This window comes from Rhipicephalus microplus, chromosome 9 (assembly GCF_043290135.1).
Source record: "Rhipicephalus microplus isolate Deutch F79 chromosome 9, USDA_Rmic, whole genome shotgun sequence".
Lineage (NCBI taxonomy): Eukaryota > Metazoa > Arthropoda > Arachnida > Ixodida > Ixodidae > Rhipicephalus > Rhipicephalus microplus.
This window is the reverse complement of record NC_134708.1, coordinates 85,670,857-85,698,771: the sequence shown is the minus strand read 5'-3', so window position 1 is coordinate 85,698,771 and position 27,915 is coordinate 85,670,857. Positions and strand designations below refer to the sequence as shown.

At 46.2% G+C, this 27,915-nt stretch overlaps 1 protein-coding gene and 1 non-coding gene across 2 annotated transcripts in view; both read right to left on the bottom strand.

The window, feature by feature from the left end:
- Nucleotides 1–22,166, bottom strand: part of LOC119164709 (UPAR/Ly6 domain-containing protein bou) — a 30,576-nt gene extending 8,410 nt beyond the window's left edge. Inside the window, exons 1-2 of the mRNA XM_075874028.1 lie at nucleotides 21,838–22,166; nucleotides 3,292–3,462 (exon numbers count right to left, since the gene is read on the bottom strand). Of these exons, the coding sequence (XP_075730143.1) occupies nucleotides 3,292–3,462; nucleotides 21,838–21,898 (232 nt within the window). The 5' untranslated portion in view covers nucleotides 21,899–22,166. The remainder of the gene's footprint in view (nucleotides 1–3,291; nucleotides 3,463–21,837) is intronic.
- Nucleotides 12,268–12,340, bottom strand: TRNAT-CGU (transfer RNA threonine (anticodon CGU)). Its single transcript has one exon. It is a non-coding gene; the product is annotated as a tRNA-Thr (tRNA).
- Nucleotides 22,167–27,915: the final 5,749 nt, after the last annotated feature.

Here is a 27,915-nt window from a genome sequence, read left to right as displayed (position 1 = left end):
GTTCAACGGGCGCGGGCGGCGTTGCTTGCCAATGGAGCCCCGGAATAGGGGTTCCACCTAGTTCTGTGAGGGTAGGAGGCCAATAAGGCCCCAACCCAATCACCTCTCTGTAACCATTTAATGGTTATTAAATGTTTTCACCACCACCACCACCACCACCTGCTACGTCGATCCGAACATGCATGTACAGCTCGCCGCAGGTCGTGAAAGCTGGTTTCACCGCAGTAAGGAGCTTAATGTGGAGAAGCCCATTTTACTCGCTACAAGCAATCGCCCTCATGTCGGAGCTTGTGCACGGGAAAATTGGGAAGGCGGGGGGGAGCGACGTAGTCGGGGGTTAGATGTAGCAATGCAACACCCCCTCTTCCAAAATACTTACATTTTATATATACCTGTTTATATGCACTTACATAGCAAGACACATACTATGCACACAAATACAGAAAAGCCATCTGCTTAGATTCACGAAACTTAAACGGACGATGAAATTGGAGTCCATGTTGTTACACATAAGTAAAATTATTGTTATCGTAATTTAATAAAAGGCCAATAAACTTAAATGATGCATGTTGTTTATGACATGCGCATCGAATTAGTTACACAATGCATTAGTGTGGTTTATATCCCACACTTCCTACAAACACCTAGGTGTTCTTCTCACAGAGAATCTTTCATGGGCCTCACATATCGAGTCTACCTGTGCCAAAGCATCACGTTCACTGGGCTACCTATGCCGCAACTTGAGAAATTCCCCTACTAATATTCGAAAACTAGCCTTTCTTACCTTTATTCTGCCAATATTAGAATTCGCCTCAGCAATTTGGTCTCCTCATCAAAACTACTTTATTATTATGGTAGAAAGGATTCAAAATAGAGGTGCCCGCTTCATATCACGAAACTACGATATCACGTCAAACATAACGCAAATTAAATCAGACCTTCAGCTGCCGTCATTGGATAGCCGTCGCAATATTGCTCTTCTCTGTCTGTTCCAGAAATATATTACCTCTAATAAACGAACGCGGCTTCAGCTTCAAACACCTCACTCTTTTTCACGCAGATTGCATAATCAGTCCAGCTTCATGTGCATATACGGGTCAACTAATGCATTCAATTCATCACCACTGCCTCGGGCCGTTCGTCTTTGGACGACCTCCCTGATTGAATAGCCTCTATATCTAATCCCGATACATTTCGCCGTCAGCTACTCACTCTGTTCACCATGTGACCCTGTTTTTGTATTCTGAGTGCATTGCGTAACGGTGATTTATATTCCCCTTGTCTTTTATTTTAAAATGTATCCCTCTGTCGCCATGTTCATATCAACAAGTGCTATATTCCCTCAAATTTACCTCGCCCTGTGTAGCCTAAATTTTAATCTCATTTATATATATATATATATATATATATATATATATATATATATATATATATATATATATATATATATATATATATATATATATATATATATATATAGTTTTTCGTAGTTCTTGCACTGATCCTGCCTGTAAACTGTTCGTTACGTGTCTGCACCATTCCGATTCCTCCCCCCCGCCTTACCCAATGCCCTGTTCTTGGGCCTGTAAGGTTTTTTTTGAATAAAGAATATGACTAGTGCGACCGTGAGGCTTGTTTATTTTTTTTAATCGGGGCGAAGTCACGCATAGTAATTTTGGCGCGAAAAAAAATCATAGTATGGAGCGAAAGAAGTATCAAATGCCGGCCGCCGACCGCGGAAGCGAAATCAAACGCGTACAGGTGAATCTGCTCTTATCTCCACGAAAAACGACAAAGTGAACCACAGGATAGATACAGATTATAGACCCATTCCATGTTTGTAAACAGGGGTAGGCGCCGGCGGCGGCTTACTGAGGCATTTGTAGCGACGCTGGAGAGTGTCCTGCGCGTTGTGCTCGGCTTCGCATCTGTTGCGCGTGTTGTCGCGTGATCATAGAGGACGTTGGCGAGCTTTCGGCTGACCGGATACTGCGCGCCTCGGTATATCGACGACGCCTATACCGCTGTTTACAAACATGGAATCCTGTTGTTTTTTTCGGTGGTCCGCATTCTTTCTCGTTTTCTACTACATGTACCTACCGGCCCAAATGGCAGAAAAGTTTATCTGGGCAGTGGCGCGAAGGCTACGGTAGAGGGTATCCGCACAATCGTGTTACTACAATAGTAGTCCGGCAGCTTGCAGCCTATTTCAATTCCAATTACTGTTTTGCTCGCTCACTATTAAGGCTGCAACAGGCGCTAGTTGGCCTGTCTTCATGTATGGGTGCGCTGCCATGAGTATATATATATATATATATATATATATATATATATATATATATATATATATATATAGAATAGAGAGAGAGAACACAGTATTGTGTCAAGCAAAAAAAAACGAGCTCTTAATTCTACTGCAAGATGGCAAGTTGGGCTAGTTAGTTTATGTTCATGTCTAAAATTTTGGTTAAACGCGCAAAAAAATGCGGACAAGAAGAAGCAGACAGGATATAGCGCTTACAGTTCCTTAAGGTTACACTCACTTTCGAAACATGGGGTGGTTTCTCGACAGTCGACGAATGCTATATACTTCTCCGCAGCATGCGTCATTCGTGGACAATTCGGGCTAACAGCACTTCACCCCAGCGTAAGCGTTGTAGATAACTTGCTTAGTCTGTTATTACAGGCGTTTTCTGTCGCGTTTCGAGTATATCTTTCTCTGAGAACGAAACAGCGAGCTTGAAGACGCATGTAATCCAGCCGGCATCGGGGACGCCATGTGTACCGTGCAAACGTGCTGCTGTCCAAAAAAAAAATGAAAAAATTTAAAACGCACAATATTTCTTTCCACTAACAACTTGCCATAATTGTTCTATTTTCATAATGAAGAAAGCTTTATTCATTAAAGCTAGGTAGACATGAAAATTGAAAATAAGAGTGGGTGCTGTTTTCTGGTGCGCGCACGCTAGCAAGCGCTTAGGTTTTCCAGCTTTTATAGTAATGCTATAGTGACTACAAAAGTATAAAGGTTTCCAGCCACTATAGTACTGCCAAGAAGAATTGTCACTGTCGTATACACCTTTTCACAGGAAGGAAAAAAAAAACACCGCCATGATGGGCTGTGCGCGGGAGCACAAAGGCTAAGGGCGCAGCGTTGTCAGTGCATGTTCGAGGGGACGCGCCAATTCACACAGCCCAAGGAGGGCTATGGCGGCGCCCAGGAAGGCGTTTATGAAAAGGTGAATACTTGCGCTCGACAAAGAAGCGGTGGGTATGAGAGGGCACACTCACGGGTCCTGCCGACGACCTTGACGCAGAAGTGCGCGGGGAAGCGTCCCACGTGACCGTCCTTGGGCACGGTGCAGTCGACCACGTAGCGCGCGTGCGCCGGGTGGAACGGGTCGTGGCAGTTCGGGTTGGTGCCGTTCACGCTGCTGCACGTGTAGCAGTTGATGGCCGACGCTGCACGCAACAGAGATGCAGCCTTTTGGACGCACCCAACTCGAAACAACATCTCAAAAGTCTGACCAGCTGGCACACAAAGATACAAAACAATAAAAAGAAGACTTCCAGAGGGTCGCGTATGGGCATTCGCCTAATACCATTCGCGAACACGGAAGCCTTTTCAGTCGATGTATTGTCCCTCCCCCCCCCCCCCCTCCCACGTAAAGTTTCCGAACATCACATGATTTTGCACGATCTACTTTTGAGCAAACAACGATGCCGTTTGATGATGCAATTATGTGACAATGATGACGTCGTCGCGTGATTCTTTACTGCATCACTCGTAATCGCGTTTGATCAGCCATCTCTAAGGTTTTGAAAGCTATGTATGATGACAAAATAAGGCTGATCTGGTAACCCTGAAACAAAATATGGGGACGCCAAGCTGGTGCTCGCGACATGGAAAGAAGGCCATGGATCAGTGGCGTAGCCAGGGGGTGGCAGACCAGGTCCGTCAACTTCTCCTCGACCAGGCCCCCTTCTCGATTTTCTTTTTTTCGCTACGGAATACAGAGCCCAAAGTGGCGCTTGTGCCACGTCTGCCTGCCCGACCCCCACTTTAGATCAAATAGAGTGCCCACTCCCTCCTCCCCAAAAAGTTTTGCCTACGCCCCTACCCTATTGATATTAGCAAGAACGGTCAAAAGAAATCGAAAGGAAAAAAGTATCTGTAGGATAACGGAAAGAGTACCGATCTGTTGCTGGAGGCCCAACTAGCTGCATGACTGCGTACACGTATACCACGTATACCGTATCGAATATTCGCAAAGAGATGAGATGCACGGGGGTCGTCTGCATGTCGCAAGAACCCGGAAACTACACAGCTTCTCATATCGTAATGGAATGCAATGAGAATCTAATCCCGTAAAAAGCATTCACGTTTTAGGAGAGCTGGGATTGGAAGCGGACGAGAAAGTTTCACCGCAATACCTCGTTGGTCGAGCCAGAAAAAGAAAAGATAGATAGATAGATAGGTAGGTAGATAGATAGATAGATAGATAGATAGATAGATAGATAGATAGATAGAAAGACAGATATGTGGGGTTTAACGTCCCAAAACCACCATATAATTATGAGAGACGCCGTAGTGGAGGGCTCCGGAAATTTTGACCACCTAGGGTTCTTTAACGTGCACCCAAATCTGAGTACACGGGCCTACAGCATTTCCGCCTCCATTGGAAATGCAGCCGCCGCAGCCGGGATTTGAACCCGCGACCTGCGGGTTAGCAGCCGAGTACCTTAGCCACTAGACCATCGCGGCGGGGCCGTATGCGATGTCCAATAATTTCGTATGGTTCCGTAAGAATATTACGGAAACATATGGAAAATATATGTAAAATATACGGAAAACATATGGATTCCGTACGAAAACATATGGAATTATTGGACTCGCATACGGAACGTTTCAGTTCCGTATGCGAACACGTGTTCACTGGATGTACGGATGGAAAGACAGACAGACGGGCGGACGCCCGCGCGGACGGACACACGGATGGATGGACGTTCGCACAGACGGACGGAAGCAAGAACGAACGGACGGACGCTTCGCCCCACCCATCATCATTCACTCCGTGGATATGCTGTGAATTTTTTTTTTCGTTCACATCCACGCATCTCCCTGTTGAAACGGACACCGCGGACGTGCATGGACAAGCCTTGGCCCTAATGTGAAACTTGTAGGCTGCTTGAGCTTCGCCTTCAAGAACAGAACGCGACAGCGTAATCGCGCCCGTCGATCGTCTTTTCAATTGCTAGCCTTGCTTTGGTTCTCGGTGCAGGCCTCAACCGTGCCGCAAAGAAACATACGTCGTTGCGCGCAACACTGGCAGCTTCAAGCGGTCCTAGAATGGTTACTGCAAGTCCAGTTGTGCAGTGCCCACTATAGGCCATGACTTCCTTTCGCGAATCAATGAAGGGACCACTGCGCGTCCGTATAAGGCAACGAGCGAACCTTTGCAGCTCCTCAGTTTGTTGCTCGTTTTGCTGCTGATGATTAAATATGTCTGGGTGCGTTTTAAAGGGTGGGCCTTTGAAACGCCTAATCACTGCACAATCCGCGTGTTTTCAAAGCCAGGCGCGATTCTACGCTTCTGCCATGCAATGGCGTAGCTCTGTGGTAGACCACCTGCTTGCCACGCACAAAGCCGTTCGCATTCGAAACGAAGACGTTTATTAGCCACTTAATTTGCATCTTTCTCTATTTTTTGGTTACGGACAACGATGTTTTTTCGCTCACAATTAACGATGCCGACACCGAAAATTCTGCGAAACAATCTCTCTAAACTGCATGAGAATTAAAACTTGAGCAAGTTAGTACGAATTAATGTTGATTTTGGCAGGCGCACTGAGGGACGAGCACTATAAGAAAAGAAGGTAGAAGGTTGTGCACCTTACTTTATTGCGATAGCAATTATATGGGCACTCTCGGCTGGATTTCGCCGCTGGTGTCGACGTCAGCGTGGGCGTCACCATAACTCACCGTAAATGTTTACGTATCTGTATATGTGGAAACGCAAGAAAGAAAAAAAATCTAAAAAGGCACCAGCACGCGGAATCGAATGTGGGACCTCTGAAACGCGAGTGCGAAGCGCTAACCACTGAGCCACGGAGGGGCACGTCATTTAACGTTCAAACGGCAAGCTAATTATATCTACCACATACCACTGATGACGAACATCTCGAGGGGGGGGGGGGGCTATAATGTTTTCAGCATTACCAGCAAGATGTCACAACGAGCGCGCGTCGCCACACCGTCACGACGCGGCGGCGTGCGCTCTCGTCTCCCACGCATACTTTGCCCCGCGGGGAGGAGGGGGTGGACGCTCACTCGCGCGCCCTTATCTCGTGGTGGGGAGGGTCGTGGCTTTCACCGGAATGATTCTGTTGTAGTTACTAGGCGCACAAATGTCACTGAAATCGTTGCACAGTCTCTGTGCTGGTCCCCTCGATTTTGTTTTCTTGGAGAAATAAAGATACCACCACCACCACCACCACCAGTCTCCGTTTGCAAAAAGAGCGCGCTTTTCAGACACAGCGAAGTAACAACTGAGACGTTTATTCGCGTTCATCTGTACCTGTGAGTACGTTTCGTGCGCTATTTGTGCGTGAGAAACGCGGGGCACATTCCGACCTGCTTTCCATTCTTCGCGTGACCTCCCAATTTGTTGCTATCACGTTTATTGCTTCGCCTTTGCCACAATGCTGTGACTTTTTAAATGCGAAGCATTTCTTAACGAACTTCGGTGATTTTGAACGTATCTATCTATCTATCTATCTATCTATCTATCTATCTATCTATCTATCTATCTATCTATCTATCTATCTATCTATCTATCTATCTATCTATCTATCTATCTATCTGACTTGAGCTCTCCTGGCCGTTTCGGTAACGGTATTGATGCCAAATTTGGTATGGCATAACATGACTGTATGGAGAACACAGTTGACTAGCCATAACATGAAAATCAAGACATGTATGTCATGAATTTCATGATTTACATTTCATGGTCATGTTGCTCTTGCAGTGCTTTCGTTCGCATGGCATGTTACAAAACTGATATGGTATGGCACGATGGCATGGCGAACACAAGCGACAGACCGTACCATGAAAATCATGACATGCATGTCATGTAACAACATGACTACATGCCGCGCTCATGATGCGCTCGCGGCCGTTTCCCTAGCGTCACAAACGCCAAATTTGGTATTACAGGACGTGAATGAATGACGAAGGTATGTGACTGGTGCAAACATGATAATCATGAGATGCATGTGATGTAGCAACATGAATACATGCTACGCTCATGATGCACTCGCGGCCGTTTCGCTAGCTTCACATTTACCAAACGTGACGCCAATGGATGACGAATGTGACTGGTGCAAACATGATAATCATGAGATGCGTGTCATGTGAGAGCATGACTACATTCCACAGTCAAGGCACCAATACATTTCGACGTGACGTGGTGCGCGTGCTCGCCGGCGTTCATTTCGTCGCGTCACGCTGGCGTTGTCACGCTGCGTTGCTTTGACGCATGCGCGTTTCAGCGCGTCCGGTGTCCCTCCGTCACGAGAAGAGGGAGACGAAGTGTAGTCTGGGTAACGCATCGGCACGAAACGCAGCATGTCGCGCCGGTTACCGTCGGGCCGCGTCAACGGACGCTGGTCGCGCCTGGTGTCCAACTATAGGGTACTCATGTTTCGCTGACCTATCGTCGCTGTGCCCAGCGTGCGCGCGCGTCAATGCTACATTGGAGAATATTGGGCCCTTCATGATGCGCTCGCGGCCGTTTTGCTAGCTCCCCATATACCAAATTTGGTGTTACGTGACGTCAATGGATGACGAAATATATGACTGGTGCAATGCATTATAATCCTGACACGCGTGTCATGTAAGAACATGACAACATACCGCGCTCATAGCGTGCTCGCGGGCGTTTCACTAGCTCCACATATACTAAATTTAGTATCACGTGATGTGAATAGATGAAGAAGATAAAGGACACCGCCAAACTTGATAATCATGACATGGAAGTCGTATACGGCATCATATACCGCCACCTCGTAACGTTGTGCTGATTTTAAAGTGACATATCAACCTTTCTCATTCGTGCTTCTCAAATCATAGATTCCCACTGTACGTAGGATATGCCATTTTTTTTTTATTCGTCGCTCAGGGTGCTGCTATAATCAAGATGGATTTCTCTAACGCCATCGCGATAAAATGGCGGGAGAGGTACGACTGGGTAGAGGTAATTTACAAGAGTAGGACCTTGGGCCAGCTGCTGTGTAGTTGTACTGGCAAGCTTAATTATTCTGCGCGCGAACATAGGAAAAAAGGACAGAGTAGACAAAAGAGCGCCGCCAACTCTTCTTTATACTCCGTCCTTTTTTTTCCAATGTTCGCGCGCTGGAAAGAACTTCTCAGTATGAATAAAGGTATAGGACAGACTTTGGATCCTTCTTTATGTGATTGGGTAGGGGGGCATGCTGCCTTCCCCCCATTCGCGTTACCTACACCTAGGCATGGGTGTCAGCAGGGGGGCGCCAAAAGGGGCCCTTGCCCTCCTAAAGATACCACTTGCCCCACCCAAGCTACAACAACGATGCCCCCTTTCCTAGCAGTGATGGAACACGGGTGCACCGTCCGGGACAAAATCTCGCCGACGATCCCAAGCACGAGAAAGGATGAAGATGGCTGTGTACGAAGGATGAAAAGGTTGATTGATCGAGTGCCTGGTTTCTTCGGTATTATCGAACTCAATTGACAAGGCAAGGATGACATATTAGACATTGATTGCAGTTGTTCTTAATTGTAATTCTGGTAGTAATTATTGCGCAAGCTGAAATGAATTAAATGGAGGAGCAAAGCACTCTTGCCGTCGGTGTGGACTCAATCAACATTCTTAAGTAATTGAAGCGCGACAAAAATAAGAAAGGCAACGACACGAGCGCTTACTCACAAATAAAAACTTTATTGCTGTATCTTTCTTTTTTCTGAGTTTGTTTTGGCTTTGTGCACAGTGCGACACGCAAGGGTCGGACTTACGTGTACATTTTCTCTTCAAGAAATAAATAATTTAGTTGTTTTAGTTTTCGTAAGCACGTGTGTCGTTTCCTTTATTGTTCTTGTCTTCGTCAGGTTTCAATTATTTAAGAGCAAATCGGTACCAACTAGCTTGCTTTTCCGTGTCGACCCAACCAAAAACTCTATAGTGTGCGTCCAAGAGCAGCAGACTACGTCGCTCCAACTTTTATGTGACCGTCGGTTACCTATATTATATACACTCAATACGCTATCATCGCAGGACAATTTTTTTCATGGCGTCAGTTAACTAGTATTACGGTCCCAGTTTGTTCTCCAAACCTCTCTGCTACCTTCCTATATCTTGTTACGCCAATCATTTTTCGTTGCGTGCATGGTCAGCGCCAGACACTGTCAACGAGCAGACACCGGTCCCGACCACCCATTTACCACGATTGACCTACCCGACGGGCAGCCGCGCCACCGTCGATACATGCAGAATATGCGCTCGTTCATCGAGTCTCGCTCCGTGTGCCCTATATCTGGATCGAACATCACAAACCCTTTCTCCTTCATTCGGTGCGGACCATTAATCACCACCAGCGAGGCCACACGGTATAACGCGTGCGTCCAGACTGCAACAAACGAAAGCGGTGAGCGTTTAGAAACACATTGCGTATAAGCGTTATACGCGCACCTTGTTGTCATGCATACCGTCGCCGAATAATAGGTGTACAAATACATCTGGCTGACGTGCCACCGTTGGCATGCATGTTACATTAGACGGCTGTAACACAGCAGCTAGCGCTGACCAACTCTTTCTTGAGTGGGGGGCAAACGTAGCTCATCCATCAGCTGGCACATACATATATGCGTGTGTGTGTGTAAGAGCATGGAAGAAAAATTATCACAGCGGTAATGTTGGCAAAATTTCACTATGTTGTAACATAGCCTCCTAATAATTTCATTCTCCCGTAAGAACATAATTAAGTGAGCACTGTTGTGATGGAAGAATACGCCTAACTTGTAGGTTTTTCAACCGTGCAGCCGAGAGTGACCACTGTCGAAAGTTGGAGGGAGGGGCTGAGCCTTCCAATTTTTCTCAGTGGGGGGCCAGATGGGGCTCGCGCCTGTATCTGCCTTTCGCTCCCCAAGGTGCATGTCCGAGAGTGTTGTAACCATATATAATAGGCGTGCGTACGGAGGTGCAGTAGGAGTTGGCCTATCATCGCCTAAAAGGTGGGCGCCAATTCTGCCCCATATACCACTACTGCTATTTGACGATGATGACGACCATAATCACTCCTGTTGTTGCGTTGAGCTGCTTACTTGTAAATTTTACACCCGTAATGTATTGAACCAATAATGACAGGCCGTTTGCGTCCACTGCATTTTTCGGACTTGGTCAACTGGACATGAAGGGTAGGGGGGGGAGGGAGAAGGGGGAGGCGCTGCGGTAGTTGTGAACCCCAGAACACTACGGTTAAAAGGGGTATACCACCGTTATACTTCGACTAATATAGCATGTGGCAGTTTTGGGCAACATAAGAAGCATGCGAACATTTGCGGATGGGGTTTGGAACTTGTCACTTAAACTGAAAAATAATAATAATAAAACGCCACCAAAGCGCTCCGTATACACTTCCTTAACTATAAAGGGTGAAGCATGAGCTCGCGACGTTTATCGCTGGATTAATTTCAATGGTTCATTAAAACATTCCTCAATTATTTCTTATGTCTGTCCTAAAATTTTAATTACTGTCCACCGCCCGTGAGGACCCTCCTTCATTTTCAGTGGACCAGGGGCGCATAGCGGGATTCGACCGATTTCCGTGACACACGCGATTCCGGCGCACATAGAACGGACGAATTCCGGTTCTTTCCTCGTAATTAAAGTCATATACACTCATTCAGCGTGTGTTCAGGTTATGTACAGATTTCGCACGTGGTGCATGCACTAATTACTCCCCGGTTAAAAGTGGGGCCATGCAACAAAGGCTCCGCACATGACCGCTTGGTGCCCGGTCGGCAATCCGTCTGTGCGATTGCCTAATTACTGATTCGCGCAGTCTCCACGATAACCTCGTATTCATTAGGCGGCTGGCCAGCGCTGTGCGCCGTTATTAGAGAAATAGCCTCAGCAGTTGAGCGGGTATAAGGCGTTTAACATGCTGAGGCAATGCCTATATAGGAGGCGTTGACTGACGGCACGGGTTCAACTCCCGGCCACAACGGTTGCATTTAGATTGACGAAATGCGAGAACACACACACACACACACACACACACACACACACGCACGCACACACACACACACACACACACACACACACACACACACACACACACACACACACACACGTGTGTGTGTTGTGTTTCAGCGCTAAAAAGCACCAAGCAATAATTTTTTTTTAATGAGTGCTACGCGTCTCCAGCTAGCGCAGTATTATTCTCAGATGTATGTAGCATGTCAAAATATTTTTTGGTCGGCCAAACACTGTAATTGTTTTTTTTCTTAAAGAACTTTTTAATACTGACTCTGGAGAAAAAAATTCAATACAAGACTTGTAGCTCTTATCCAGAAACAACAAAATTTTCTAGTTACGGTATTTTAACAACGCTGCTTAATTTTTTCCCGGGGTCTGAAGTGCGCGAAATTCAATACCACGTGATTGCTGCATAACGCGCGGCGCTTTGAGTGCCCTAAAATGTAAGTTGAACGAATAAGCGAAGGCTTCTCACGCACAGAGATCACTTGAACTGGATATCGGTGACTACGATGGACATTAAGCGATGGTTAAATGGTACCATTAAAAAAAGAAGGGGGGGGGGGCAAAAGAAAGAAACGAAGGCAATAAACTTCGACGTAAAAGCGGCTGCCACGTGCATTGAGATACGAGACCGGAGACAGCAATCGACGCAGGGCAGACTTTCTTTTTTTCTTTTCGGGCCAACGATAAACATGATGGTGGGGGAGAGGGTGACATTTTGATAAAGGAAGGATATTTAAGAAGTTCAGTCAGTATTTAGAAAGTTCATTAAGCAATATTTCTTAGTTACTGTGCTTGGCGAATCAAATATATATATATATATATATATATATATATATATATATATATATATATATATATATATATATATGAGATATAACAGACAGTAATGCCAAGGAATGTACAGGGGAAGTTATTAAAATCAATGGAATATAAATAAGAAGAAAGCAAAGTGGATGAAAAAATTACCAACTGTGAGCAGGAATCGAACCTACGACCTTCGAATTACGCGTTCGATGCTCTAACCACTGAGCTATCACAGCGGCCCTCCCTCCATCCACTTTTTTGGGTTTATCTGTGAATTTAGAAGTAGGAGCGACAGTCAGCACCATCTATAAGCCAAACAAAGAGTGTGAAAACACTCTTATGCGCATGTTTGGCGTCACGTAGCACGTGAACTTAATATGAGCGGGCAGCTGATTAATTGTCCCTCTTTACAACCTAAACACACCAAGTCTGCCAGTACGAGACCCTCGTTCAATGAAATAAGGGAAAGAAGCGTATACCTAAGGGCTCGTTTTTCCGTGTTTTTAACACAATATTAATGAGATATAACATTGATAGCTCAGTGGTTAGAGCATCGAACGCGTAATTCGAAGGTCGTAGGTTCGATTCCTGCTCACAGTTGGTAATTTTTTCATCCACTTTGCTTTCTTCTTATTTATATTCCATTGATTTTAATAACTTCCCCTGTACATTCCTTGGCATTACTGTCTGTTATATCTCATTAATATTGTGTTAAAAACACGGAAAAACGAGCCCTTAGGTATACGCTTCTTTCCCTTATTTCATTGAACGAGGGTCTCGTACTGGCAGACTTGGTGTGTTTAGGTTGTATAAGAGGGACAATTAATCAGCTGCCCGCTCATATTAAGTTCACGTGCTACGTGACGCCAAACATGCGCATAAGAGTGTTTTCACACTCTTTGTTTGGCTTATAGATGGTGCTGACTGTCGCTCCTACTTCTAAATTCACAGATAAACCCAAAAAAGTGGATGGAGGGAGGGCCGCTGTGATAGCTCAGTGGTTAGAGCATCGAACGCGTAATTCGAAGGTCGTAGGTTCGATTCCAGCTCACAGTTGGTAATTTTTTCATCCACTTTGCTTTCTTCTTATTTATATTCCATTGATTTTAATAACTTCCCCTGTACATTCCTTGGCATTACTGTCTGTTATATCTCATTAATATTGTGTTAAAAACACGGAAAAACGAGCCCTTAGGTACACGCTTCTTTCCCTTATATATATATATATATACTGACGTGCAACATACAGCTAAGAATAATAGTGCGCTAGCTGTATAGAAGCGTATAGCACTAATTTTTATTTTTTTTATTACTTGGTGCTCTTTAGCTGAAACACCCTGTATATATATAAATATTATTAGGAATGAATATTGCTATTAGCAATTGCTCGAGATAACCATGTCGTGTTACACTATTCTATAGTCTGGCCGCCAAAGGTAATGTTGGCTGTGACGTAAATGCCCCGAGTCAAAATTACGCTTATGTGAACTGAAGATGTTGAAAATCGAATGTACGGGCATTACTTAGCGTTCACGCGTTTCAGCCGTGAGAGCATTGATACTTAGACATGTGTGCATGCTAAAGTATAGTCAACTAATAATCCAGTCCTCCTACACGGTATACCTCGTGATCGTATAGCTTGACCACGTAAAGCTCAATGACGGCGCTAGGAGGTAGAGGGGCAGTGGCCCCGCCTCTTCCGGAATTTTCACTCATCCACATCCCCACTTATTCCTTTAAAAAAATAAAAAAAAGCGGACAGTTAAAGCACGACGCAGAAGTATCGCGCTATCCCATACTGCTGCCACAGTAGTAACAATCATGGTGTCGGTCTTGCAAAGGTCAATCTCTAGAATGCTTAAACAAGATCGCCGCATTTTGCAGGTTACGTTACTAATTTGGAGCAGCGTGCGTCAGATTCTGCGAAGGTTAAATTCCGGTGCATGCAGGGAAAACACACACCCGTTGACGCAGCATTGCACATGCGCAGAAGCCACGTGCGTCATCAATTTGCGTCACTGAGAAGAAAACAACACTGAGAAGCCTGCCGAGTGAAACAGATTAAATACTAAAATAAGGAGGGCGTATATACGTCAAGCCGGCTAAGTGTTATACGAACAGAGGGGGCGGAAACCAATGTTCATGACGTAGAATGGGCGGGGCTGACGAGTTAACGCATTGAGCCTCTGGCGTGTTATTGAAGTTTCAATGACGACTGCGTGTTTGTCGAGACCTGGTCGCGCAGGGCTGTAACGACGCGGTGGTCACGGTTTGGTGTAACTGTCCCGAACGGACCATGTTGTTTGCGAGCCAAACGATTGGCTCCGAATCAACAAACCACGCTGACGGGCGAGTTGGAATCGATGCGTACTTGAAATAACCAGCGCACAAACAACGGAGCACGTAGGGAAAGAAGGACCGAGGACGAGCGCTAACAAATGAAATGTGATTGGTTGATATGTGAGGTTTAACGTCCCAAAACCACCATATGATTATGAGAGACTCCGGATCGGAGCACACGGGCCTACAGCGTTCTCACCTCCATCGAAAATGCGGCAGCCGCGGCCAGGATTCGATCACGCGACCTGCAGGTGAGCAGTCGAGTGCCTTAGTTACTAAGCCACACCGCGGCGGGGTCATAAGTGAAATAATTCACCGAAGAAAGATGAAGGCAAAAACAAAACTAAGACAAAAATTGGCCCTGTATCTGCATGTAATCTGCAAATGTCGTCGTAAGACGATAGTCTTGTGTGTGGAGAGAGTGAACAAATAATTTATTTGGTGTTCTGTGCAAGAAAATCGGTGAACGGTATTCTAGATGCGCTGCGTTAGAGTGGCTCGAGCGTGCAGTGGAGGCGAGCTAGCGCATCAAGTCACGTCACACGTGAGACATTAGCGCCATCTGACAGTTTTATTGGAAAACGGAATGCGTGGCTCTCAGTAAGGTGTGCGCAACCGTCTCAGAGGTGATATGGTGTAGAACGCAAGGCGACGGGTAGGTGCCATTACCGTTTTGTTTTAGCAAAGCGTTGGAAACACTTGCCTGTTCGTGCAAGCGTTGCATGGTCAGTGCAGCGTGATAAGCGGTACGGTACAGACAGACAGACAGACGGACGGACGGACGGACGGACGGACAGACATACAGACAGACAGACAGACAGGCAGACAGGCAAAAATTTTTGCATCGAAGGTCCCCAAAAAGTGACTATCGTCTTTAAAAGCTGCAGTTCCGCTTTGCGGACACTCGTGAAAGAGCGAGGCAGGTGGCCTTCCTTCTGTCATGCTAATGCATTTCTGTGTTTTCCGAGTGTTTGAGAAATGTTGTATTACTACAGCCACCCCTTTTTAGAATCATGAAGTGTCCCGTGGCAGTAGTGCGACAATGGCATGGCCCCAAGCAGTACGCATGCCATTTGATGATGATTCACATTAATTTTGGGGGTTCAATGCCCCAAAACCACCAGATGATTATGAGAGGCGCCGTATATAGTAAAGGGCTCCGGAAATTTCGACCACCTGGAGTTCTTTAACGTGCACCTAAATTTAAACACACGGGCCTCAAGCATTCTCGCCTCAATCGAAAATGCGGCAGCCGCGGCCAGGATTCGATCCCGCGACCTGCATTTTGTGATGGTGATGATGCTGCTTGGATGATTGGTACCCACTCAGGGGGATCGGCCAAGAGTCGGGCGGATCACGCAGTCTAGATTTACTATCATTATTTCAAGTGCTAATAGAAGTTATACATGCACTTATCACAATCATCATCAGCCTGACTATGTCCACTGCAGGACAAAAGCCTCTCTCATGTTCCGCCAGTCAACTCAGTCCTGTGCTTGCTGCTGGTACTTTATACCCGCAAACTTCTTAATCTCATCTGCCCACCTAACCTTCTGTCTCCCCCTAACCCGCTTGCCTTCTCTGGGAATCCAGTCAGTTACCCTTAATGACCGGCGGTTATCCTGCCTACAGACTACGTGCCCGGCCAATGTCCATTTCTTCTTCTTCATTTCAACTATATATGATATCGTTAACTCCGGTTTGCTCCCTGGCCCGCTCTGCTCTTTTCTTGTCTCTCGAGGTTACATCTATCGTTTTCCTTTCGATCGATCGCTGCTTCGTCTTCAATTTAGGCTGAACCCTTTTTGTATAAGGTTCCAGGTCTCTGCTCCGTATAGGTAAGCACCGGCAACACGCAGCTGTTATATATCTTCCCATTGAGGGTTAGTGGAAGATTACCATTCATGATTTCAGAATGCTTACCAGATGTGATCCACCCCAGCCTTATTCTTCTAGATAGTGAGCACTATCTGACCTGAAAAAGTTGCCTCGTTAAACTCGTTATTCCTGCGAAGAAAACGCTCCTTTTCAATTGGCAAACGTCAACATCTCCTTATGCGCCTAGTAAGATGGCAGCCGCTGCCGCCATCTTATGGTGGTACTGGTACGGCTTCACTCCTGGGCAATAATTTCCACTACCGCAGTTTTTTAAAACCTCCTTGGGCGAAGCCCACTTTTGTTTTTAGTTACCGGAAAAATAGCTGAGAATTAAGTGGCTTATTGGAACGCGGGAAGAGAGACCATGGAGAAAACGTAATCATGTTGCAAACGGGAGTGTAGATATAGAAATCGAATGGAATTATTTTCTTGGCGATTCGCGAGGCAAACTTCAGTCGAAATGCCTTCTCTAAACATCATGAAGAGGTTGTTGGTGCAAACGGACACGATCATTCCTAAACAGAATAAATTAATCATCAACTTAGCGAGAAAGTTTTGCTGCTAAACCACATACTTCGTGTTTAACCAGTCGACGAACCTCATTGCAAAAGAGACCTCTTAATATAGATGGCATCATAGAGCCGATGCACTCCCCGAACTTTTGTATGAACAGTTCCCCTTCGCATGATACAAAGGTCAGCTTCAACTTGGAGCTCAGCTGCTCTTTGAAAAAGGACTCAGACGTTACTCATCTGCGGTCATGAGCTTTTATTTTTCACCCTGTTACGTTTCCTATCTCATTCGCCGTCACACTTGCGCGCAAGCTGACCTCGCCCGCAATCGAAGCGTCGATGATGCAATGTGAACACCCGCAGCCTCGAGCGATTGCGGCCATAGCGTTCCCGACAATCACAGAAAGGATGCACTGGTTCACCGATCGTTCAGAATCAGCCATCATAAGAATGATGGTAATACACAAATTTGCCTTATCTTCGAGCTTGCGGTCTTTGATTGCGCTTGTGGCTTTGTTTGATGTGGTGTTTTGGCGTTTGTTTTGGTAAAAAAACAACAAAAAAACTGGATCGTTGTTAACTTCGTGAACCGATTTGAATTGGTGAGTCTAAAAAAAGCCTAAGGTGAGGAAGTTGAACTGCTGAGCATTTGCTGAATTTCGTCTTGCGAAAAAGTGGCTTTAGCTCATACGGATCCAAATGGAGTCGAAAGATCGAAAACTAGACAAATCCGTGTTCTACTCATAATTCCATGCTTGATTTTGCGTCTTGCTATAGACATATCCATGCGTTGTAGCTCCCATAAACTCTAGCGCCAGAGCTTCATCTGCATTATTGAAACTCCATGGCCGCAGCTATGAGTTGTTCACTCAATGTCAAGCGGCTGGTGCGCCAGACAAAGCTTGCCCCGCACCGCGCAACGTGGCTGCGCATATGTTGCTTTCAAAATAACGGCCTTGTCATTAGCGTGCAGTTGTACTGAACAACTTAAATGCGGTTTGAAGGGATATAAAAAAATTCTTGGAATACGGAGTGTCGTTTCGTCAACCAGACTTGCTCTCTTCCAGACTGTCGCCTTGAAAACTACGAGTCTGCTTGTCGAAGCGTCGGTTTTGCCAACGCCCTATGTTTACGAAGTCTTCATCTCTCGAAGCTTTCATCTTCCCCTGAACTTTTGCCTTAGTTGTGTTTGGACTGCAGCACATATATTGAATGCCGCGGCCTCTATAGGCGGAGTTGGCCATGTCTGACACTTCGTCAAACGCGTTGGGCGTGCGAGGAAAACGCTCCTTTTCAGTCGCCGAACGCCAACAGCTCGTTATATGCCCATAGTAAGATGGAAGCCGCAGCCGCCATCTTAAGGTGGGCGCGGCTTCAATCCTGGGCGATAACTTCCACTCCAGCAATTTTTTAAAACCTCCAACGTGTTAGCTACAGAAATAATGTAACGTGTTTTTTTTTTAGAATGGCAGGCAATAGAATTGACTTACGAGAGATATCTAAAAAAATTAGAAATGGCAATGACCTTTTCGACTCCCGCCGCGGTGGTCTAGTGGCTAAGGTATTCGGCTTTTGACCCGCAGGGCGCGGGTTCGAATCCCGGCTGCGGCGGCTGCATTTCCGATGGAGGCGGAAATGTTGTAGGCCCATGTGCTCAGATTTGGGTGCACGTTAAAGAACCCCAGGTGGTCTAAATTTCCGGAGCCCTCCACTACGGCGTCTCTCATAATCATATAGTGGTTTGGGGACGTTAAACCCCACATATCAATCAATGACCTTTTCGAGAAAACTATGTTCAAACATCAACGTTTTTTTTTTTTTTGGTATGTCAGATCAGCGGAATCTTTAAGTATAAAAGAAAAGCCGAAGTGTCAAAACAAGGATTTATCCATTTTTATTACCACCAGATTAAATTGTCTGCAGAAATAAATTACTCAAACACATTCATATTGTGTGGTTTGCTCCGTTTGATTTTTTTTCTCCTCAAAAGTCTTTCGATAGCGAAAATTTGGCAGATCTCACGTACCTGCATTCGAATCGACGTTATACGAACTATGCCGAGGGAAGGTGAGTGGGATACATTTTTTATAAAGCGAAACGTTACGAAATCACGCAAAGGATATAAACAAATGTACGCACAGACATATGTTTAACAGTCTCATATGTTTTATATAACTAGCTGTTCACAGCCGTAACATATACATGCAACGTTTATAAAATTATGCAGCCAACTTTATAGAATCGCAATTGACGTTACGTGCAAGCATTACGCCTGCAAACGGTATCTTGCCAAAACAGTTGCGAGGCCTAGCATGGCTCTGTGGTCGAACACTGGATTGTCACGAGGAATTATTGGTTTCGATTCCTGATGAGACCCTGATATTTATTCTTTTCATTCATCGGGTCAACGTTGCTGACGTCAGCGTTTCTTATCGCCCTTGCGTCTAAAAGGTCAAGGTCCGTTCTGATCGTTTCTGAGTGCATATAGGCTGTCAATCACCTGTGGCGCGCACCCGCATACAACGACCCGTGGTCACGGGTGTGTGCCACACGTGTCTAGAGGAAAGGGTTTGACGATGTGCGTGACGAAACATTTGCGTTCTTCGTGTCGTGATCAGCCAGACATATTCGCCAAATCCTCTTGCCCAACCGTACTAATTTCAGTTTTCTTCAACTTATGAATGCGATCACGAGAGCACCCAGACGTAAGCAGATTAGATAGATAGATAGATAGATAGATAGATAGATAGATAGATAGATAGATAGATAGATAGATAGATAGATAGATAGATAGATAGATAGATAGATAGATAGATAGATAGATAGATAGATAGATAGATAGATAGATAGATAGATAGATTCCCTAAAGAGCCTGCAGTACACAAAGAAATGCTTCGCATTCACTTTCACTCGTTCTCTGACTGGAATAAATGATATGACCAAGTGCTCCTGATTTCTAGACACGTGCGATTAAAATCTATAAATTGTGAAATAGGCCGGAAAAGTCTTTTTTTTTTTTGGAAAAGTCACAACATTGAAAAAGTCACGACAGTGATGTTGGGAAAAAGCAAAATGTCACTGAGACTTGTGGAAGACTTTCGCACCATTTGAAAACATAGCAAGTCCTCCTGATTTTCAACGTAAGCATCTGATGTCAATATCGCACAACGCAGTCATGACTTTAAACATCTCACGTTCTCAGCACGGCTGAGGGAAGCTTTGACCGATAATAACGACAACGCATGTGTGTGTGTGTGTGTGTGTGTGTGTGTGTGTGTGTGTGTGTGTGTGTGTGTGTGTGTGTGTGTGTGTGTGTTTTACGCCCCCTATATGTGAAAATAACTAAAGGAAAAAAGGGGGTAGCCCGTACCACCAGGAGGTATAACGGGCTCAAGCCAATCTAACATAAATGAAGAGGGGAAACTTCCCAAATTTTTTATTTTTTTTGAAAAAGCCAATTAGTTAAAAAAATAACGTGGGTAAAACCTAGTGAGTGCGGCATGAAACTGTAATAAATAAACTGGTTAGCTTCTCAAGAATGAGCAGGTGGATATGCAGCAGCAGTGTATTTCCCCCACTTGAGTTTTTGGAGTTCGCGCGCGCGCGCGCGCGCGCGCGCGTGTGTGTGTGTGTGTGTGTGTGTGTGTGAGTGTGTGTGTGTGTGTGTGTGTGTGTGTGTGTGCGCGCGTGTGCGTGTGTGTGTGTGTGTGTGTGTGTGTGTTTATTTTAAATGCATTGTCGTTGAATGCAGAAAGTCCAAAAACAAACAACGAAGTGGGATGCGAGCCAGTGGTCTTGAGGATGGGTAAACGTTGACGAGGATGGTAGCAGTGGCCTCTGTGATGTCGAAGCCCATTTCTTCACCAGGAGTCATGTAGCCAGGCACGTCGGGCTGTCGTTCCAACCAGCGATGCAGCAGGGAACCTGCTGCATCGCTGGTTGGTACGACAGGCGCAAGCATAATCGCAGCCGAGTTTCGCATAAGTGAACTGGTCTGTTTGCTCCGAAGACATCCTAACTTGTAAGCGCAAACTAGTAAAACAATAGGCGTAGGCAGTGCTCTGCATTCTGTTTTTTTTTTGTCATATATAAAATTTCATGTTCATATATAAAATAGTGTTCAAAGCTTTCGTCTGTCAGTGGTGCGCTTTGTTCCAGTCCTTGCACTTTTCAGGACGCATTTTCTGTAAGTTTGTATTCTAGATCAGTTTTTGCCCCTCAATTCGCCATCTTACGCGCGTGTGGTTTACTTCTGTTTACCCCATTTGTAAAACCTTACACCCAGTGTTGAGTCAGAAACTGCGGCCACTTGTGGAAGACAGCCGTAATTTCCTATAGACGCTGCCGCTTCGGGCTTTCCATTTATTTCTGCATTTTGGCAGCCCCCTTTGAAACCCGAATTATCGGTCGACGATTCGTCCTGTAACAAACTAACTGCGTTTTTGTGATTCGATTGCACTGTACGTGGAAAAGAGCAATTCTATGAACATGCATTTGAATTTAGTATTTATAGTAACTGTCTGTTGTAAACGGACATTTACATTTGGTTAAGTTCCTTAAGAATTCCCAAGATATACTTTTTTATGTTTTGCACATAACCTGCCGACATTCTCTCACACACGTCTTTCTCTTTTCAATGCGAATGTCAGCGCTGACTATTACGCATATACCGTTCAAATCGGGAGCATCGTCAACAGCTTAAGCAATATGCCTCTCGCGGTATCAGCATATCTTCTGGTATGCGCCAGTATCTGCTGCACGTGCGCAGCTCTTACGAGAGTACACCAAATGAGCGCGCAACTAAACCAGGGGTGCACGCTTTTTCATCTGCAGGCGCAAGCATAATCGCAGCCGAGTTTCGCATAGGTGAACTGGTCTGTTTGCTCCGAAGACATCCTAACTTCCCGTGCGAATCTCAAATCGTATACAAGTCCGGGAGTGAAAGTCAGCAGATATTTAATTTAACGCGAGAGTAAGAGCGAAAGTGTGAAAGGGCGGCTCACCTTCACGCATGCAGAGGGCTAAGATCGCCAGCGATGCAACGGCGTTGATCCTGTAAGCCATCGACGACGGAGGAGAAGGTTCGCCGAAGCGGTCCGAACCTCCCACCGCGAGGATCCAACCCTGGCGAGACCGAAGCTCTCTTTCCTTCTTCAAAATTGTTGCGCGTACGAAGCCCCGCTCCCTCTGTCTCTACTGCTGCGGCCGCTGTCGCGGACGACGGAGACAGCACGGCCGGTAGCCGCCATGTTTCTGCGTTGATTTCGTTTAGCTCCCTCCTTTGTTTTTTTCGCCGCTCCGTTATTTAACGCTGTTTATTGGGAATGAGGAGACCCCTGCGCAAGCTATGATAGGGACACTCCTAGCGGCCGGAGTCCCTACGTTCGCGGAGGCTCTCGCCTGAAGGAGAGTGCGCTGAACCGCGAGTTTGGAGTGGGGAGAGTTCGGACAACGCGAGTTGGATCCGAGTCGTGGCGCGGGATTTTTAAGGCTGCCTGCCGTGCCCTGAGTGCCCTGGATGTTTCCGCTTATATAAGGCGATGACGCCTACACGGAGGTTATAGTTTTAGTACAACCTCTTTGGTCTATACTGCTTTGACAGTGTTTTTCATTTCATTTTTAATTTCATATTAATTAGAGATACAGTATACATAGCTTCCTAGAAGATCGGCGTAAAGGCGATTGCAGAAAGCCTGACAAAGCGCCAATCTCCCGTGTAGACACCTGTATAACGGATTATACATAGCAAAACAAATGTGAATGTATACATTATAATCAAACATTGAGATTTTTCTTGAAGTGGATTTTTATAGAACACAAAATATGTATATAATTGTGAGTAACACATAAATAACAAGGACAACTACTTATGCACAACAACCGCCACAAAAAGAAAAAAAAATAGAGGCATATCTGCCACATATGCAAGTTATGTACATGAGATAAAAAGAGAAATCGAAAGTGGCATGAAAGTGTGTTTGTGTTTTTAGAAGGAATGCGTGTGTCTTTTTTTTTTCAAGACATAAGTGGAGGAACTTTCTTCAATTATTGTTATCACGGTGGGCTGCTCATTAGGTAACTGCGGAATTTAGTATGTTACTTTCTGTGTACCGTAGTTATTACGAAGCGTACCTTTCTTCAACCCGACGGGCCGTAAATAATGGCCACGGTCCCGTTCGTGAAACTTCTTTAAAATTCAGTTTGGTTAGATCTAACTTCACAATATACAGGTTGTCTGAAGAAATGTGTCCACTATAATTGAAAAACTACAGAAACGAGGTATGCTAACTGCGGCGTTCTCTTTACTGTGGCAGAATACATATTCGAAAACGTAGAAACGTTAATTACGGGAGTAATTATAATATTAACACAATTACCTTTTAACGAGTAGAAATAAGCGGCTGAGTCAAATGGGCGAATTCAACTTCTTCCTGCGAATATTTTGCAGCCACTTTGAAATTTCTGAAAGGCGGTCACTGCTAGCAAGAGCGGAGTGATCAAACCGGCTAATTAGCAGACGAAACCGGAATCGATGCACCAAACAACGCACATACAATTCGATTAAAAGAGTCACAGCTTTGCTGGAAAGGGGAAGCAACGAACGCGATAGCAACAAATTGAAAGGTCACGCGCAGAATGAAAAGCAGATTGAAACATGCCCCACGTTCCTCACGCACAAATGACACACAAAACGTACTCACAGGTACGGATGCACGTGAATAAGCGTCTCATTTGTTACTTAGCTGTGTCTGCAAAGCGCACGCTTTTCGCAAACGGAGACAGCAATCATTGCAGCGACCTTTGTGCACCCGGTAACTACAGCAGAATCGTTCCAAGTAAAGCCCGAGGCCAGCCAAGGCGTACGACCTTCCCCTCCTCGCCGCCGCGAGGGGTAAGGGCGCGCGAGGGAGCGTCGCTCCCCTTCTCTAAGCCAGGCAAAGTACGCGTAGGAGATTAGAGCGGGCGCCGCCGCACGATATGGCAACGCGTGCTCATAGCGCCATCTTGCTGGTAATGCTGAAAACACAATTCCTCCCAGAGATGCTCGTGAGAAGCGGTAAGTGGTAGATATAAGTAGCTTCTCGTTTGAACGACGAAGGATGTGCTCCGGGGTGGCTCAGTGGTTAACACCTCGATTTCACGACGCAGAGGTTCCACGTTCGATTCCCGCACGCCAGAGTAGTTTTTTCTGGATTTTTTTCCCTACTAGCGTTTCCACATATACAGATACGTATACATATACGGTGCATGACATCGACGCCCATGTCGACGCCGACGCCGGCGGCAAAATCCAGCCGAGAGTGCCCATGTAATAATTGCTATTGCAATAAAAACACCCTCAATGATGACACTGTTTCCCTTGCATCGGGGAGGAGAATAAGCGAGCGTCGATAAGCAGCCACACGGTATGAAAAGCGCTGCCACGAAACGAGGTATGTAAATTGACAGTTGATAACGGCGAAGGAAGCATGCGGAGGGAAGGGGTCCGCACTAACTTTCATTGAGTGACACGTTATGACATGATGATAAATATATTTACAAAAGCTGCACGCACAGACATATATGTTAAACAGACCTAGATGTCTATATAACCAGTTGTTTGCACTTGTCAACAGGAGCACGAGTATTAGCAACACCATACACTATAAGCTGATATGAAGCGCTGGTGCTCGCGAGGATGGTAGCCCTATATGAATCAGCTTAATCGTCATTATCAGCCTGACCACGCCCACAGCAGGACAAGGGCCTCTCCCATGTTTCACCAGTCAACTCGGTCCTGTGATTGCTTCTGCCACTTTGTACCCGCAAACTACCTAATCTTATCTTTCCACCTAACTTTCTGTCTCTCCCTCACCCACTTGCCTGCTCTGGGAATTCAGTGAGTTACCTTTAATGACCAGCGGTTATCCTGCCTACGCGCTACGTGCCTGGCCCATCTCGATTTCTTCTTCTTGATTTCAACTATGATATCCTTAACCCCGGATTGTTCCCTGACCAATTCTGTTCTCTTGCCTTTAAACTACACCTATGATTTTCCTTTCCCATCGCTCGCTGTGTCAGCTTCTGCCGATGACAACTATAACTACAATTGACGTTGACCCGACGTGACGACTGTATCATATGAGTACATAAGTAATGTCTATAAAATTGGATAGGCAGCACTGCAACCACTATTGACGTTTGACAAAAATTAGGGTCTATTCGAAAACAGTTCCTGCTTTCGGCTTCGTGATAGAACAGTTGATTCCCACGCAGAATGCTGGGTTTCGATTCCTACTGGGACCCTGACGCTTATACTTTGCATTTTTTCGGGTGAACGCGACCGATGCTGAGCGCTCCTTGGTGGCCCGCGCCCGGAGCGATGATCTCATGTAGACTTCTGGAATAAGAAGACCACCCAAGTGCATTTCTAGTTCAACTCTCAGTGCTTTTCTCGATAAATGTTTCCCTCCCACCATGTGAGCTTTTTGTTAACGCTCACGCGTCAAAATTACCCTTGTGTGTTGTCGCCGTTTCTGGGTATAAATAATAAGTGTCAAAATCGCGTGTGGGCTGTGGCACATAACCGCATAGCACATACCCGCCCGTGGGTATGTGCCACTGTCTGGGGTAAAGTGCTTGACGATGTACGCGACGGGATTGTGATATTTATTCATGTACTGACCAGCGTGTCATATTCGCCAAACCATCTTACCCTCCCATATATTAATTTTGGTTCTCGCCAAGTTGAGGGGGTGATCAGGAGAGTACCCAGATAGATAGATAGATAGATAGATAGATAGATAGATAGATAGATAGATAGATAGATAGATAGATAGATAGATAGATAGATAGATAGATAGATAGATAGATAGGCTATAAAGCTGTGCCGACGCCAATGCCCGAACGTGCGCCGACCTGGGGGCACAAAACGACAAGGAACCAGACTGTCAGAGGCCATGGAGCCTCTCAGAACACCAGAGAGCCTTGAGGAGGATTTTACCCCTACACCAAAAGACCTCAGTAGAGTGCTGTCGGTTGCCATGGAGACAGCTGCAGACTAATACATATCGAAGTGTGAGTCTACTTAGGAAAATCTATTCGGCAGAATATGCCCAGAATGCCCGCTATGCGGAAAACACCCGGCGCTTTACCGCGTTGCATGGACCTGTCAACAGCAAAGGTGGTGTCGATAAGCAGTCCTACATAAGTCAGTCCAAAAGTTTTCGTTTTGACAGAGCACACACATTGCCACGGTGCACACCTTCCAATCCAGTGCGCTCAATATTGATCACAAATCTTGGTGTTTTCAAAGAAACGTTGGAACACTTTCATCACTTGGTGGTTTTTATGTTGAATTCCAATGGCGGAGTCGGAGCAGCCGATGGACTCTGCGAGCGAGCACTTGACTCTGGCGCAGAGAAACTGCTCCAAATCTGCGATTTGAACACAATTAGCGCTGCCGGAGAAAGTATATGGGGAGCGAGGTAGATGAGGGCGTCCTTCAGTTGCCTAGAATACTTTGCGAGTAGTATTCCATTCCGCTGATTTCACTGTCGAAAACTGCTCGTACGCGGTACTTCGCTGTCAATCTGCGACGAATCGACTTTGCCCCGTCGGCCGTGTCGACCACCATTACTGACAAAACACGCGACAGCAGCAGCACCCCCAAGCAGGCAAACGCCATTGACACAGCGGTCTCTAAGTGATTATGAAAAAGACGAAAAAAAAGAGAGAGAAATGTGCCGCCCGTAACTGTCTATTCATATAAGATGGCATATCAACAGGTCGGCAAAGGGATAGAGTAATGGTAATAAAAAGGATAGGATGGAAAAGGTATAGAGAAGATAAATTGAAAACGGGATTGATTGGACTCGCCTTCCCCATCACGCGCTCGAACCAACGCGACGCGCCACCGACCGGTAAAGGCAAGGCACAGCTATGCGAACGAATTAACCTGAGCAAGAAGAACACTGGTGTCCTCGAAACTCACAGAGTAAGTCCAGGTGACTCCGATTGTTGCGCCGCTTTGGAAGGCCAATCACAAGGTGTCAAGGCGACCAGGGCGGCATCGCAAAATCGTCGCTCCAGAGAGTCGACTGGGAGCATCGGGGTACAGCACGAATTGCCGCATGTAGCTAGTGTGCCTATCTTTGTGTCCGTCGCGAGGCCGGCAGGGGCGTCGAGAAAGCGGGCCATCAGTGTGTCGTCATCACACTCTTGGAGACGGTGGCAAAAGAGGCGCACTGTGTCTGTGTCACCGTCGAGCGCGTGGTCACGACTGCAGAGGGCAGTGGCGTCGTCGTGTTCATGCGAATGACGGGCGCACTCGATGAAGGTCGCAGGGCGGCTTCCGAGGTCGTACCACCGGTTCCGGTGAACGCATCCCGGAAAGAGCGGCCCTATGACCATCGCACTGCTCCCCGGGGTCCTGGAATATGTTCCATGGCTTGGCGGCGAGTCACGGGGCCGTCAGATGAGGCCATGATGATCGCGGCGTTGCGTTGGAGCTTCCAGGAAGGGCAGCGCGGCTCGTTTGCGGAATGTTTTCCGCTACAGTTGATGCAGCGTGAATGTTTTGCGGCATACGGTCCTGGGGCGTGCTTGATGCAGCAGCGCAGGCACCGTTCGTCCCGCGAGCAAGTGGCAGTTGCGAGCCCAAAGCGGCCACGAAAAAACGTTCCTTATAGGAATGGTGGATTACGGTGCTGGAAATACCGGTGGCACATGGTGTATGGTGGCGTATGGTGGATGGTGGAGGGCCGGCAATGCTGGAGCGCGAAACAGCGTCAGAACCACCGTGACCAAGGAGACTTGAACGCGCAACCTTCGGATTCCCAACTAAACACACTAACCACTGCGCCACGCCGACCTATGGGAAGAGTGGTTGGTAAATAACTAGTGAACTTGCGAACTGACGGTTCAACTTTGGTTTTGTTTGTCGCGTACTCGAGATAGACGGGAACGCCCTTGCTACTAAAATTTGCGCAATTATTAAACACAAATAACTGCTGCCTGTAACGATCGCCATTGCGATAATGGTAACAGCGCTATGTTTTTGCTACAATTCACAACCGCAAGAAAAAATCAAGTGGACTGAG